Raw genomic sequence first — 16,687 nt, 5'->3', positions numbered from 1 at the left:
GAAGGAAGGAAGGAAGGAAGGAAGGAAGGAAGGAAGGAACTTTGCAGGCTAGAAGGGATTGACAAGAATTATACAAAGTCATAAAAGTAGGGACATACAGCCAAGATTGCTGCAAAGTTTCTTTTGAGAAATCAGCTGACAGTCTTATGGGAACTCCCCTGTAAGTAACTAACTTCTTTTCTTTTGCTGCTTTTTCATTTCTCTCTTTATCTTTAACCTTTTGCATTTTAATGGTGATGTGTCTTGGAGTGGGCCTCCTTGCATCCATCTTGTTTGAGAGTCTATGTGCTTCCTGGACTTGAATATCTATTTCCTTCACCAAATTAGGGAAGGTTTCTTTCATTATTTTTTCAAATAGATTTTCAATTTCTTGCTGTTTCTCTTCTCTTTCCAGCACCACTGTGATGTGAATGGTGGACCTCTTGAAGTTGTGCCAGAGACTGCTTTACTATCCTTATTTTTTTGGCTTCTTTTTTCTTGTTGTTCTGATTGGTTGTATTTTTCTTCCTTATGTTACATATCATTAATTTGACCCTCAACTTTGTCCACTCTACTGTTGTTTGCCTGTAAATTGTTCTTTATTTTGACTAGTGAATCCTTCTTTTCTGACTGGATCTGTTTCATGCTACTGAGGCCCTCACTAAAGTTCTTTGAGCAACCTTACAACCAGTGTTTTGAACTCTGCATCTGATAGATTGCTTATCTTCATTTCGTTTAGCTCTTTTTCTGGAGTTTTGATCTCTTTTTTCATTTGGACCATGCTTCTTTGTCTCCTCGTTTTGACAGTCTCCCTGTGTTTTTTTCTATGTATTAGGTAGAGCAGCTTTGACTCTGTGTCTTGGTAGTGTGGCCTAATGTAGTAAGTGTCCTGTAGGGTCCAGTGGCACAGCCTTTCCTATCACCTAAGCTGGGTTTTTTGAGGTGTACCCATCATGTAGCCTGAGTACACCCTCCTCTTGTAGTTGAGCCTTGGTCGCTGTTGGCCGACCAATGGGAGGGATTTACCCAGGCCAGTCAGTGGCAAGGACTGGGTGATGACCACTGACCACCAACCACTGCCCCCCATGGAAGATCAGCTGTGCAGGGGTAGCTGGTGGTGTTCTTATGTGGTGTGTAGCTGCCCACTAGGTGCTCTGGCTTTGGGTTTTCCCAGGTAGTACAGGTCAAGGTCTGACCCCACCTGTGTTTTGCCCTGGGCCACCCTGCTGGAGCAATCTCAGATGGCTGCTGCTTGTGCTGGACTTGGAGATTCCTAGGCCTAGGCAAGCTGTGACTCTAGGCTAGCTGCTGCTAGTGCCTGCCTGCTGCTCACTGAGGCCAGCTGTTGCCTGCTTGAGAGGATTTAGGAAGTTGTGAAGCATGAGCCAAGTTCAGCCATTCATATGGAACAGCAGCTTGAGTGGGCTGGTAAGTCAGGTGGGGCAGAGTCTCTGGAGATCTTCATGGCTGGTCAGACAGTGTTAGCCAGGTTGATGGAGTCTCAGACATGGACCAGCTTATAGGTTGTGTCGGGGGAGAGTTTAGAAACGAACAATGGCTTCCACTCACCTCGATGCCAGATACCACAGTGTCTCCCTGTGTATCACTGGTGCCTTTCTGGCTGCTACCCCAGTGCTGGAGGTTAGTGGGAGTGAGTGTGAGTAGGTGGGTCTGTATGGGGGTTCTTTAAGAGGAACTGCTTGGGGCTCTAGAAGTTTCTTCCAGTGACTCAATCTCCAGTGGTTTTTGCAGCCAGAAGTTGTGGGGACTTGTCTTCTTGGCAGTGGACCCCTGGGCTGGGTGCCCGGTGTGGGGCTTGGACTCCTTCTTCCCAAGATGTTCCTCCCAAAATTTTATTCATTATATGTGGGTGAGGGACAAGCCCGTTCTATGTCTGTGCCCCTCCTACCAACCTGGATGGATGTGTTTTCTTTATTTCCTTTGTTGTCAGACTTCCATTCAACTCAATTTCTGACACTTCTGATTGCTGGTTGTTCACTATTTTAGTTGTAATTTTGATGTGGTTGTAGGAAGAGGTGAGCCGTGTCTGCCTACACTGCCATCTTGACCGAAAGTTTAATTTTGTGTTCTGTATAACCTCATGTATTGTACACACATATTCATGTCAGTATTTGTAGATATTCATAATTCTTTTAAATAATAGTAAACATTTATAAAAGTGTTTACTATGTGCTAACACTTTTAAAAGTGCATTTCATCTACTAACACATTTAGCTCTCACAACTACTTCATGAGGTAGAAACTTCTATTACAAATGCAGAAATTAAAGCACAGAGAGGTGAGATAATTGGTATACCTACAATTACATATTAAACAGAAGAGAGCCTGTATTTGGACCCAGGCAGTCTGGACCCAGAGCCTGTGCTCTTACTCACTTCATTACTGTGTTTCTCAAATGACTGTGGTATTCCTTTATATGCCCACGCCCTCCTTCCTGTAGCTCCTCCTTTGTGGCTAGATTTGGAATGCCTCCCATTTCCCTTTTTTTTTTTGCTCCTACAATGTACTGGCTGTGTTCTAAGTCTATTAATACTTTTGTGAACCAAAGCACACCAAAATCACACTCTGTGGGGGTGGCATGCGATGGACAGACTATAAAAAGTTAAGAAAATTATATAGCATATGAGAAGGTGAAAAGTAGTGTGAAGAAAAAAAAGCAGCAGTGAGAATCATGGTGCAACTATGGTATGTCAGTTTAAAACAGGGGCAGAAGATGTCCTGTGAGCAAAGACTTGGCAGATGAAAGGAAGTGAGGCATGAGCAAACTTAGGCTAAAATGTATTATTAGTGGAGGAGATGGCAAGTGCAAAGGCCTAATGTGGGAGTCTGCCTGCCATTTTCTAGGAAGACTTAGAAGGCCTATGTAGGTGGAGCAGACTCTGAGGAAAAGTGTAGTGCAGTTACAGGAGATGCGGGGAAGCAGGGAAGGCGGAATGCTCAGGTAGTGGAGAGCCAGCCGCTTTGGCCATCTCTGAGATTTTTGACTTTTAATCAATGAGAAGTCTTTGAGGGAGAGGGGTGCTGTAGCCTGGTTCGTATTTTAAAAAGTCACTTTGGCTGCTGTGTTAAGACTAAACTATAAGGGAACAAAGGTGGAAGGAAGAAGGGGAGAAATGTTAGTGGCTTAAACCGCAATGGTAGCCATACAGGTAGTAAAAAGTGGCTGAACATGGACATACTTCCAAGGTACAGTCAGAGGGATTTGCTAATGGATTGGGTGTGAGAGAAGACGACGTTATTAAGAAAAATTCCAAGGTTTTTGGAAAGAACAACTGGCCATTAATTTATTTACCATTAACTTGCACGCATGTCTTGATGATGAATTTCTGCATCATCAAAGAACAAACCTATGGCGTTTGGAACTTCAGATACAACTTTTCAGCCACGGGCTTAGAAACCAGAGAGTGTGTATGCTTGGTTACCTTGCAGGATGGAAGTTTCAGTTTCAGAGGAGTGGAAACATGTCATAGAGACAAGCTGGCTTTCCAGATGACATAAGTAGGTGCTGTCAATGTTTTTAGGGTACAAACCTCAAGTTTTGCAGGTTCAGAAACTTGATTTCATAAATTAGAACCTAGAGATAAATGGACCCAGGGAGTGAACTTGTAACAACCACATTCACCAGTTCAGTTTCTCATGGAGGCACATCAGACCATGGTCAACAGCAGCCAGCATCCTAGAATTACAAGGGTTCCCACACGTGCAGTCCCTGTCCCTCAACCTGGGGAAATGCTAATTTCCTGACTTCTAGGGAGAATGACTTTTAGTGGTTAGCCCGGCAGAATTCAGAGAGAAGCCTCTTACTCTAGCCTAAGGAGTCATTCTCATTCTCTGCACTTGGTTCCCTTTGAAGCCATGAAGCTAGTTAGGCCTACCCAGTGCTTTCTGCCGTGTTTCTTAGTTTCTACCCAGCATGGAAGCACCAGTCACCCAGTTTTGGATTTCTGCAGGAGGTACTTCCTTGTACTTCTGCCTATCCCTCCTGTCTTTGGTCTCACCCCCTTCCCTCATCACTTGTATCCCCTATAGCTTTTTAAAACTTTCTTATACTTCTCATTGAAACTCCCTTTCTATAGTGAACCAGCTTTCTTTAAATCCTTAACTTATTCATAGAATTCTATATTCTTGTCATTTATACCTCAGTGAAGCTGGAAAAAAAAGTCTATGTTCTGTTCTCACTTTTTTCCCCTTAAATTAAAGTCACAGAATCCTTTCTTCAAATGCAATCATTCACAGACTCTTGGTACACAGAGCACATGAAAGCACAGTGACAGGATGTCGTGGTGGTAGTGGTGGAGGAGGATGAGGATAAGGATGACACTTCTGGTCTGCCTTGCTCAGCGTCCCCTGTACCCCTGATCTGGTCCCTCAGGGACCTCATCTGGTTGGTGTCAGGGTTATATACCTGCTTTCAGAGAAAGCTGCCTCTCCTTCACACCCGGCTACCCTTAGGTCTCTACAGGAGTGCATACAGGTTCTCCTACAGGGCTACCTCAGCATTCCTTGCTACCTCCAGATCTCTCTTCTTTCCCTTCATGCAAAAACCTGGGTTCTAAGGCCCATTTCTTCCTTTTCTCACTAGACTGTGAACTCCTTGAGATCAGTGACTATCTTTTTATTTATTTATTTGTGTGTGTGTGTATGTGTGTCTGGCATGTGATGTGTAAATGCAGGATAGAATGAAAAAATGAAATGCTGAACTACTGACTTAATAAATAGTAATTTTCATAGGCGAACTCAAGAACTTGTATTGGCAGCAAGCACAATACAAAGGAAAGCTACTGAATCAAGTGGGGATTTCATGACTGGTTTTTGTCTGCCTTAGGTGACTGCTCTGTTTGCCACTGTTACAGATGTTGAGAAACTTTTACCCTTTGGACTCTGCTTTTCTAGGTGCAATGAAGACTACATTCTTTCTTCTCATGGGGCATAAAATGTGCCCCATAAAGTGTTGGTTAAGATAGTGTTCAGCCTTGTGTTCCCGAGATTATATTACATTCCAGTACTTTGGATTTGAATGTATGAAGATATCTCAGGTTACACATTTTAATACATCTGCTTGGATTTTTTTTTTCAAATTAGTGAATCCCGTCAAGTCTTGGAGTTACTTTATTTTCAGTGTTTGGTAGCTCCTCACCTCACTCAACAAGTCCTGACAACTCCTGTCAGGACAGAGTTGCATTGTCACGACAAACTATTTCCTTCTTCACTGGTTGTTCCACAATTCAGGAAGGACATCAGAGTTATTGAAGTATGTCACAACCACAGATCCTTAGTTGTTTTCTGTTGCATAATGTGCTGTGATGTTTTTTATGCATTTCACATAGCTCCATGCCTACACATAAATAAACACTTAAAATAAGTATCCTCTCACTTGAATATTTGAATGCAGACATTAATCGCATGCAGAGTAGTTAAGAGTATGCTTGCTTTGTACAGAAGCAGACTGATTTCACCCTCTTTCTGGTGTTGTGAGGAAGTTTTTAGGAGTATATTAATACATATTTAGAAATAAAAATCATATATATTTTAAAACAGTCATGAACACAAATTTTGGTTGAAGATTAGACATTATTGTATTTTATATAGATTAAATGTCAATTGGCATGGAAGAGAAAAGGAATAAGAGAAATAAACATGGAGAAACATTTCCTTCTTACCTGCTACTTGTAGAGAGCCTATGTTTTTCTTGATATACGCATGAATTTATTCCTTTTCTATTAGACTGTTATTTTGTTCACAAGACTCAGGAAAACAAGAACTGTCAAATACTAATTTATGTTTCTAGTTTGAAGACATTTGATACATTATAGTCTCTCTAAATTTCTATGCTGTTTTAGAAATTTTGATTGTGTAATAAACTCTGAAAGTTTGTTCCAGAGTTTATTACACAATCAAAACTCATTTGATTTATGTTCTGAAATATAATGGAAACATAATACCCAAGGACCCAGTAGATCTTGGGGACTCATCACAGCTCCACCACTGATTGCACAGAGTGGAACTTTGGGCCCTGAACATGGCTCCTTCTCAAATATTAATTTCTCATTTGTGGAAAAAAGGAATGATATTGTCATCCTTGTGTGTTTTCTCTGATACTGTGAATTTTAAGATCCTGTACAAATTATTGTTTGCATTTGGTTTTTGGCAAAAAGGGATATATTTCTTTGTTTTCTATATTATTCAAGTTAACACTCTAGACCAGGCTATTTCTCTTTCAATTTAGAAATATGTCTCAAGAAAATATTAATGATTTTAAGGAATTAACTTTATATTCAATTTTCATTTTAATTAACACTTCAAGGTTATCTAAAAATGAAGACATGGAAATTTATACTATTTTAAAATTTCTTAAGGAATTATTTTTATCAGCATTTATATTTTGAAAGATAGAGGTTTTAAAAACATGCTTGTGCTGGATATGTTTCTAAAGATTTTTCTGGCTTTTATTAACCTGAACAAAACTCACTAAACAAAAGGAATAGGATGTAAGAAGGGAATGTTCAGAACAAGAATACTCTTTGAGAAATTGCCTTAAAGCTTTTGCTACTTTATTTGGTCACATATAAATTGTGGCATTAATATTCCATAACTGGGGTATGTGTTTTGGCTTAGGTTATAATTCTGGTCTATTTTCACATTTTAAAGCCAAAGTCAGTAAAAGCATCAATAATATTTTAAATAAGTGACTTAATGAAGCATCTCTATTTTGAAGCTTTATTTTCTGGTATTCTGCTCACTCCCTTAAAATCATTCTTGGGCTGTTTTATGACCCTATCTAATGTTTATACTGTCATCGGAACATTTTTTTTCTCAGTTGTTGTATTTCGGCTGTACTGTTTTCAGGTGCATTATGTAAAATGGTTACCTTGACGAAGTGCCATATAGATGCTAACCATGATTATTATTGTTGGTATAATGATATTGGTGATGTTACCTCTTTTTTGTTTTCCACACCAATATTTTAATCCTATAGAAATATTTTCACATCTCTAAACAACATTAAAATTTTGTACTCAATTGGATTCTCATTTTGGAATCTAAAATCTACCCCAAGCTTCACTCCCAGCCAGCTGAATTGCATTTCCAGAGACTAGATAGGCATTAGTAGGTCCTCAGCTTTAGTGTCCTATGTGAATTTCTTACTTGCTATTCCAATTCTCAGCCATCTTTTCCTGACAACTAAAGGCTACCTTTTTATTTTCTTAGGTTAGGGATCAGCAGACTCTGGCCTTTGGGTCAAATGTGACCTGCTGCTTGTTTTTAGAAATGAAGTTTTACTGGAACACAGACACACACCCTTTTGGTTAAGTATTGTGTATGGCTATTCTTGCTCTCCAGTGGCAGAGTTAAAGTTTTATGACCAGCAAAGCCTAAGGTATTTGCTGTCTGACCCTTTATAGAAAACATTTGCTAATACATGCCCTAGACTGAAGATCTTGGCATCACTTTTGATTCTTTCTTGAGGTTTTCCAAGTAAATTTTAGAAAGAGAACTAATCGCGTTGTCTTTAATCATCTCTTCCTCTTCCTCCCCACCCCCCGCCCCTTCCTCCTTATCTGTCTGTCTCTCTGTTTTTCTCTCTATGGTGAATCTTCCACATACATTCAGGTCCTCATATCCCTTTGTCAAGGGTCTTCACTTAATTTCCCAATCTCTTGGCTTCTTTTTCTCTTTTATTTAATTTTACAGCTTCTCACCAGTGTCATGTTCTCAAACTTGGGCTCTGCTCTGTGTCTACTCTGCCACTCATACTTGAGAGATTTCCCCATTGCCCACTAAAGTAAATACCATCCGGGGCTCTTACAAATGGGCCCTATCAGTCTCCCTGATATAGAAATTCTTTTTGTAATAAAATACTTTCTTTCTGCTTTCTTTCTTCTTGTCTTTGTGCATGGTGAAACAACCACCAGAGCAATCTCTGCCTCCATTTTCATCCTCTCCAACTTCTATTTCCCTTTACAATTCTCCCTGGTTTTTTGGTGAAACTCTTTAGTGCCTTTTCCTAGGTGCCTATTCTTTTTTCTCCATGATATGTTGCCTGTACATCTTTTGGTCACTGAGGGTGTTTTTTGTTTGTTTGTTTGTTTGTTTTTGATGATGCTGTGTTGCTTAGGTCCTTTTACATTTTATCTATTATAAACCAGAAGATTGTTGAGTACAAGGCACATGTCTTCCTCCATTCTGGTTCCTTAAACACTCACCATCATGTCTTAGAGGTACTTAATAATTAATTAAATTGCTTTATAGTAAGCAGGCTTTTTATTTGGATTTAAATATTGGTGACCTCATAGACTCTGTTGGATGTTTGGCAGAGATTTTGTGTGTTATGGCTGCAGTTCTTGAGGAAACCAGATGTTACTTCTTTGTATAGATTGTTAATGTAAATGGAAAGATTTTTTTGTTTGATAAGGTATTTCACATTTATTACAAGAAAACCATTTGTGTGCAGTGATGTGCTTGTTACAGATAAAAAAGTAAAACCAGATGGCAGAGGCAGGCAATTACTCTCTTGGATATGTTAAGCAATCTACAGAAGTCAGATCTTTTTGATTCTGTTAATAAGTTTTTTTGGGGATTCCAAGTGGAAAAATTGTACCAAAGTACTCTAAGTTATTGAAATGAAACACAGGTGCTGTTAAAATTGTATTTTATATTTTGCCTATTCATTCCTTCCTTCCTTCCTTCCTTCATTCATTCAGTCATTTCTAAATACTTCCTATACCATAACATCTGTGGCCTGATAAACAGACACATACAGGAGTCTTATTATAATAGGTTTTCTTTAAACAGCCATAAGAAAATCCAGTTTCATGCTAGATGGGCTTGTTATTATTTAGAGAACTAACATGCACTAACATCAGTTTCCACAGGTATACCTACAAGCAAAAGAATTCACGCTCTTCTTCTTTCTATCTTCTAGAAAAGCTCAAGAGGAGAACAAGAAAATAGTGCTAGCGGGATGTGTTCCTCAAGCCCAGCCTCGTCAGGACTACCTTAAAGGACTGAGTATCATAGGGGTAAGCTTGTACCTGCTAGAGAAAAGAGAAGATGTTCTTTTGTTAAAACATGTAATAACTCCACATTTTACTTTCTATTTCTGCATTACTTGCAAGCTATGCTACGCTTAAAACCATCCTCAATGTACTTCCCCTATTGCTGTGAAACTTTTTCATGTCTTTATAACTTTTTCATCTTAGCACAAAAATATGTCCTAGATTTTCTCATTAAAAACAACAACAACAACAACAACACCAAAACTAACAGTAAATAAGTCATAGCATGGAATTTAAGTCTCTTAATAAATTACCTGGCCTTTGTCTGCCTGTCTGGTATTGCTATATTGTTATAATTTTCCCACTGCATTAAATTACTTGTCGTCTCCCAGTACATAGATGCCTTTTTTGGAATGTTCCACTCTCCTTGTTTTCATCCCCAAGCCTCAGTTTCACTATCACCATTCTGTAGAGATTTCAATGTTGCCATTCTGTAGAGCTTTCTCTGGCAGTCCCTGAGCAGTCCTCAGTAATCCTATCTCTGGGTCCCCTTCACCGTGTGCAGTTGCTTGTCATTTGCTCTCTCAGCCTTTCACAGAGTTGTGATTTTGGGGTTAACTTACGTGATTTTTTTCAATAAAGCCTACGTCTCTATTTAAATTATTAGCTTCATGATGACAGCTGTTCAATTTTTTAAAAACCCTCATCGGGTTTCTTAAGCCTTTCCCACAATGCCTAACATACAGTAGGCACTCTGTTAAGTGCTGGGTGACTGACTGACTGAGTGAAAGCATCTTCCCTTGTATTTTAATTGTTGGCATACTTGTTTTCCCTGTTGGGCAGTCAGCTCTGTGAAATCAGGAGTCTGCGGTCTACTGTCTTCCTTATTCTTGTGGCCGTCACTGTTCACGAAATGCCCAGTCACTCAGTATTTGTTGAGCACACGATGGTGCTTCATCCTTTCCAACATTCTGCTGCAGCTCTGCTCAGTGTGTTTAGGAGTAATGTTTTAAAAGTCTTTTTTAGTTTTTCAAAAATATAAAAGTATTGTATGCTTGTAGAAAAAAATTGTATGAATAATTGACACCTGGATTGAAATTTATTGGATTTTTCCTTATTTGATACACCATTGACAGGTTCTTATACTGTATTCTCAGTGTAATAAACTTGTTTTCTTCTGTGAAGTTCTTGCCCCACTAGCAGATTTAATAATCTTTGAACAAACATTCTCGTGTTAAACAAACAGAACCAGAATGTTTGGGAACTTTAGTATTTTTTTCATCATTTGTTTTGTTTACATTTTGATTTCTCTTGGTTTAAGGAATGAAATGAGGTGGAGTCCTGAGTTATCTTTTCATGTCAGGCTGACTTTCTCTATAAACATCATCCTGCTGTGTTGGGGAAGTAGGAAACTAGTTAGAATTTGGTTTTACAGAGGGAATGTGGTAAAAGCTTGGGATTCCTCTTAGAGTTCATCTCAAGGAATTGAGTTACCGGAATAGTAGAGTTTCTTTAGTATGGCAAAAACATCTTCTCTCTGTGCATATGGTCACATTTTCTTGAATTCCATTGTGTGCAATAAAGAGCTTGAGCTATGTTAGGATGCAGGGGAGAGTCTCAGGATAGTGCAGGCGAGGACCCCCAGTGCTTTTAATGTGGAAGATGATTTTCAGGGATAACGTGAACCCACGGCTATAACAGCTAACCGCTGTTTCTCGTTCACTCTAGCACCCTTTCTGTTCTGTCCCCTAGTCTCACTGTAGTGCCTTTAAACTTCTTTAGGTTTCATTTTGCTTCTTTATAAAAATAACTTAGGAATACATTGTTAAAAAAGTGAATAGAAAGCAAATTCATGATTCCATCACCCTAACATCATAATTGTAACCTTGCTTATCCTCTTCAGATTTTTGATCTTTGTGCATTTTACTTAATTACACTCTCCAGACTATTTTGTCATATTTTTCTATAAGCTTTTATTACATGAGGTTTTTAACCATTTTAAATTCATTAATATGTTGTTGAAGGATATGCCATGTTATACTTAACTGTTCTTAATTGTTGAACATCAGTATTTTCTGATTTTTAGAAATTAAAAATTACAAATTAATACCTACAAAAGGGTTTTATTTTAATTTAAAATCAGTATATGGTGAAAAGTTTACAAAAGTTGAATCATACTATCAGTGGAAATGTTTTACAGTTGTAATTTAATTCTCTTTTCAGCATTTATTATTAAACTATATAATTATTCTTTGTCAACACCATTTTATAGAGCAGATTTCTGCAACAGAAAGATGACATCTATCATAACGGACTCTTTTTAAATTTTTTGAGAGAGAGGGGTAGGGAAGGAGAAAGACAGGGAAAGAAAACATGGATGTGAGAGAGAAACATCTTTTGGTTGTCTTCTCTCTGTGCCCTGACCAGCAACCAAACCTGAAACTCAGGCATGTGCCCGGACCAGGAGTTGAACCAGCAGCCTTTTGCTTTAAGGAATGATAACCAACCAACTGAGCCACACTGGCCAGGGCATAACACACTCATAAAAATTATGTCCACAGAACCAAGAGTTTCGGGGAAAAAATCTGGAGTAGGAAACCAAAATCATGTATAATTGGTGTTTGGAGAGACTATTTCTGAGTAGAATTGTTAGTATTGCTATAAAATCAGAAAGCTTATGAAATAAAATGAGTTACATTGAAATAAAGAAATGAATTAAAGAAAAAAACAATTCTGAAGTGTGAAAAAACATGAAGATGTTTAAATTCAGTGATTTGGAAATTATTTTTAGCAGGACGTTTGGAATTGTGTCGCACATTTGATTTCCAGACTGGGTGAAAACTGTTACTCCTTCACAGACTTTCCCAAACAGAATTTCTGTGATGGAGGGTGTAGATAGGGGTGGAAGGAAGAACAGCTGTAACTGCATTCTGTGTTTTACCCTCCTGCTAGGATTTATCTCTTTCACCCCACAATACAGGGAGAATGTGTCAGTTCTATCAACCAGGTGATTGAAATAAAAAGCTGCCGTTACAATATGGTCTATATTGGGGATCAGTGGGTGAGCAAGATGCTTATTGCACACCTGAGTTAAAAGACATGCTATCCTCTGTTTGCAAATGCTCATAGCATTTAACAAGGTATTTATTTAATAAGTAAGAAGGATATTACTACTGTAACATGTTAATTTCCATCAATATCAGCCTGTAGAAATGGGGTATTTGATTTGTTTTCATAATCAGAGATAGCAACATGTAGAGGGCACATAATAATTGGTGATTTTGAACTCTGGGCCTTTTTCATTATGTGTCTTGCTGCTTCCTGAGACTATCTAGTTGTGAGTAACATTATTTGTGTGGTGATGCATGGAAAGAAAATAGAAGTAAAACCCACCAACATCTAGGTCCAGAACTGGCTTTGGTGGCAGGAACCTCCCATTCTGGAGCACAGGGCTGATTATTTTTCACATTGGGAGAGGGGAAAGGACAGATTTAAAATGTAGATGTCTTGGATAAAAATAACATTCTCAGCCAAACTTTTTTTCTAGAATAATTAAATGAAGTTTATATTTCATGTCTAAATTATATGTATTTGTAGGTAACCACTCAAGATCTTCACAGTGTTTTCACTATCTTAGAACATTTTACATTATTGTGAAAATTTTCATTTCTCCTCTGGCAGATAGTTATGGTTAACCATCCACTTGGAATGAGTTTTCATGCAGCATCATCTCTTCCCTATTGTTTGAGTTGCTTACTCTGTGTCTAGCTCTAGGTGGTTTCATGATCCTGTGACTATACCTACTGAACATTCTTTTCCTTCCCTTCTGCTCATTTGTTGGCAGAAAAGTTTCCTTTAGAACAACCAAAAGGCAGGATGTTCTCTGATAAAGTCTGGTAGAAAAAAAAATAGACTTCAGGACTCAGAATGTTTGGCTTCAGATCCTGGGGCTGCTGCATTATTCTTCTTTAAATTTGGCAAGTATGTACTGAGTGCCTACTACGTGCTAGCTACTGTTCCAGGTGGTAGGTGTGCAGTAGTACATAAAATCATCAAAGATACTGTCTTCATAGAGCTTACATTCTAGTTTTTGAGGCAAGATATCTGGGTTTGAGCGGAGAATATTTCCAGCCTCCTGGAGAATGAATGGGGTGGGATGGGCCCTACACCACAGGGAGATTGATTAGTTGGGAATTTCTCTATAAAGGTTCTTATGGAAAAACACTTGTGTCCATCAGTTAGGAGTTGTGTTAGGGATAGATGGGTGAAATAATATTTATTTGCTTGGGTTTTTATCATGCTGTTGTTATTTCTCAATTATTGCAGTAGCCATTATTAATAGGCATAACATTTCTTAGGGTTTTTACCCTGTTACAGGAAAGCATGCTTACAAAACCTGTACATTTTGTATGGATTTTCTGTGTTAATAAATGAGGACTACATTTGAACTTGGTCTTGGTATTGACTCATTAGGCTTATCTTTGTAGTAACTGTAAAATTTCTTTAGAAATCCTAAATAAACTGCAAATTAATGTACATGCTGTAACATTCTAAAACATGCAGTTCACAGCAGAATATATAATTTGATGTTAAAAATATGTAGACGACAAAGCTGCCTGATGTGCAGGCTGTGAGCCCTGCAGACAGATGCACATTTTCTCTGGAGAGCCAGACAAAACTTTGCTTTAAGGCAGGTGTCCACTTATCTCAGGGGCTGTTGCTCAGTTGATTTGCAGTGGTTTCAACATCCTTCAGGCAGGCTAGTCTGATCCTGAAAAGCCAGACAGCACAATAACCATTTCAAAAGTGCACACTTTAATTTTGGAGACTTTATGTATAAATAAAACAGCATTTGAAAGATACTGTATTTGAGAATATTTCTGTTATAGACCATATTGTAAAAGGTAAATAAATTTATGAAGTGAAACAATGTCACAATAATAGTGACATTGATATTGAGGGCAAAGCTTGAGAAAAACTGGCCTGTTTTTCACTACTTCATGTGTTCTAATATTTCTTCTTTTCATATTAGGTTTTTATCTTACTCTTAATTTTCAAAAAGGCTTTACCATAATACAATGACCTGTACATTTAAAAGCCCATTCATATTTATACCTTCCTAGATCTATGATCTTTTTAAGGCCTCTTCTAATTTACCTATATGGGTACATTTTTCGCCTGTTGAATTATAAAAAATTAGTTTGTCATAGTAGTTAAGAGCCTGATTCAGGAACTAGATTGCATAGATTTATGTGCCTGCTACACCACTTACTAGCAGTGTGATCCTGTACAAGTCACCTATTCTTTTCGTGTTTCAGTGTCTTCATCTATAGAATGAAGGGAATAATAGAACCTAACTGAGTTTTCTAAGTGTTAAATGAGATAATACCTGTAATTGCTTAGCACGATTCCTGACACATCGTTAAGTGGCTCAGTATTAGCTTTGAAGAAAAATGTAATTCATTTACTGGTGGAATGAACATTGAGCATGGGGATGAAGCTGTGTGGAGCACTGGAACCCACTATGTGCCTAGAATGAAACTCTTCGCTAGCAGTACAGAGCTGCATAAAACATGTCTGAGGAGTGGTTAGATGAATGGAGAAAGGAGGAAAGCTTTGAGCAGAAACATCAGCATGTCTAAGGAAAAGCCCTGTGCCTAGGTGTGCCTGGAAGGGGGGAAAAAGAGCAAGAAGTGTGTTCTGACTTGAGTGTAAATTGGAGGCAGTCAGTTTAAGAGGTATGTTTGGAGTAGAGCCCATAAAGCCATAGAGTAGGGCGGGTGGAGAGATGGAGTTTGTATTCAATGCGATGCTTAAGTCAGGTGGGACAGGACAAGGTGAAAGACTGGGTGGGTGTTAAGATAGCATGAAAAGGTGAGGGTTAGAAACAGAATAATCTAGTGGTTATTTCTGTATGCCTGTTACTCATTTTCTGTTAATTGTTTTCTTATAAACTATTGATACTAATCTTTTTTCTATTTTAAGTAAGATTTGTTGAGGTATAATTAGCACAGTGAAATTCATTGTAAATGAATTGTGACAAATGTATGCTCTTTCATAAGTACCACCAAAATAAAAAAGAGAACATTTTTCCTGCACTAAAAAGTTTCCCTGTGTTCTTTTGTTCTCAACCCTGTCTCCTGACCAACCACACATACCCACAGTCCTTGGCAGTGACTGCTCTGATTTCTGTCCTTGTAGTCTTGTGTTTTTCAGAATGTCATATAAATGGTACTTGTTTCTTGCTTTTTTCACATAGCATAATGCATTCAGGATTCACCCATGTTGTTGTAATTGTTAATTGTCACTTTTTATTGCGTAGAATTATTTTACTGTATGATGAACCACAGTTTCTTTGTCTCTTCACCAGTTCGTGGAAATTTGTGTTGTTTCTAGTTTTGGGCTATTGAAAATAAAGCTCTTGTAAACATTCATAGATAGGTCTTTGTGTGGGTGGGTATGCTTGCAATATCTTGGATAAATTCCTAGGAATGGTATGGTATGGTGACATGGCAAGCATCTGCTCAACCTTCTAAGAAACTGCCGAAGTATTTTCCAAAACAGCTAAACCATTTTGCATTTCTACCAGCAGTTCCAGTTTCTTCACATTCTCATCAGAATTTGGTACTGCCAGTTTTCAGTTGTAGCAATTATACTAGGTATGTAGTGGTATCTCATTGAGGTCTTAATGTACTTTTCTCAGTTGACTAATGGTATTGAGCATACTTTTTATGCTCTGCCATCCATGTATTTTTGGTAAAGTGTTCAAATCTTTTACTACTTTCTCCTTTTGGAAGGGGGTTGGTGAGCTTGAGTTGCAAAATTATTTCTTAGGGAGGACACACACATAACACATGGAACTGTTTCTTAGGACATGAAAAAAAAAAGAAGTTAATAAATTGGACTTCATCAAAATTAAGTACTTTTGCTCCCAAAACATACTATTAAGAAAATGAAAAGACAAGACACAGACTGGGAAAAAATATTTGTAAAACACATGGGTCCTAAAAGCATTTATATACAGAACATATAAGGGGCTCCTATAACTCATCAATAGAAAATCAGGCTATTTTTAACATGGAGAAAGATTTATCTGACTCTTTGTCATCTTTTTTCACTATCTTTCAGAATTTTGATATAATAGCAACCTTGAATATTTTGTAGGGGCATAAGTGGGTAATTTCTTTTGTGGCTTAAAAACTTAAAAAGTTATGTTCCCAGAATATAGGAACAGGTGTGATAAAGTATCTTATTACTCCCTCTCTTTTTTAAAACTATTTTTTAAAGGGTGGGAAGAAATTATTCAAGTCTTCAATCCATTTGCAATTTACTATAGTGGACACTTAGGTACTATAAAGCCAGGGATTTTGTTTACTATTATTTTACATTTTTATATTACTTTCTGTGCTCAGTACAGTGTCTGACTCAATAAATATTTGTTGAGTGAATGTTAAATATAAGGTATGCATTTAACTTAATTTGTTCCATATTGTTCCTCACTATTCCTGCAGTTTTTAAAATTTTTTCCTTTCCCTCTTTTATGATGCTAACTCTATGTGTTTGTTTGTTAAGTGGTGTGTTAGCTTTGTAAGCCCCATGACAAGTTACCATAAACATAGTAGCTTAAAACAACACTTGCTTTGGGGATTGCAAGTTGGACGTGGGTTTTACTGGACTCAAGTCAAGACAGG

General features: G+C 37.9%; 1 protein-coding gene across 3 annotated transcripts in view; it reads left to right on the top strand.

Annotated features, from left to right (window-relative positions):
- Positions 1 to 16,687, top strand: part of CDKAL1 (CDK5 regulatory subunit associated protein 1 like 1) — a 649,842-nt gene that overhangs the window by 192,653 nt on the left and 440,502 nt on the right. For all 3 annotated transcript variants that reach the window (XM_036026451.1, XM_028511592.2, XM_036026452.1), the window contains exon 6: positions 8,924 to 9,020. In XM_036026451.1, the coding sequence (XP_035882344.1) occupies positions 8,924 to 9,020 (97 nt within the window). The remainder of the gene's footprint in view (positions 1 to 8,923; positions 9,021 to 16,687) is intronic.

Source organism: Phyllostomus discolor, chromosome 5, assembly GCF_004126475.2.
Source record: "Phyllostomus discolor isolate MPI-MPIP mPhyDis1 chromosome 5, mPhyDis1.pri.v3, whole genome shotgun sequence".
In the NCBI taxonomy this organism is placed as follows: domain Eukaryota; kingdom Metazoa; phylum Chordata; class Mammalia; order Chiroptera; family Phyllostomidae; genus Phyllostomus; species Phyllostomus discolor.
The sequence above is the reverse complement of the archived record's forward strand: the minus strand, read 5'-3'. Positions and strand labels throughout refer to the sequence as shown.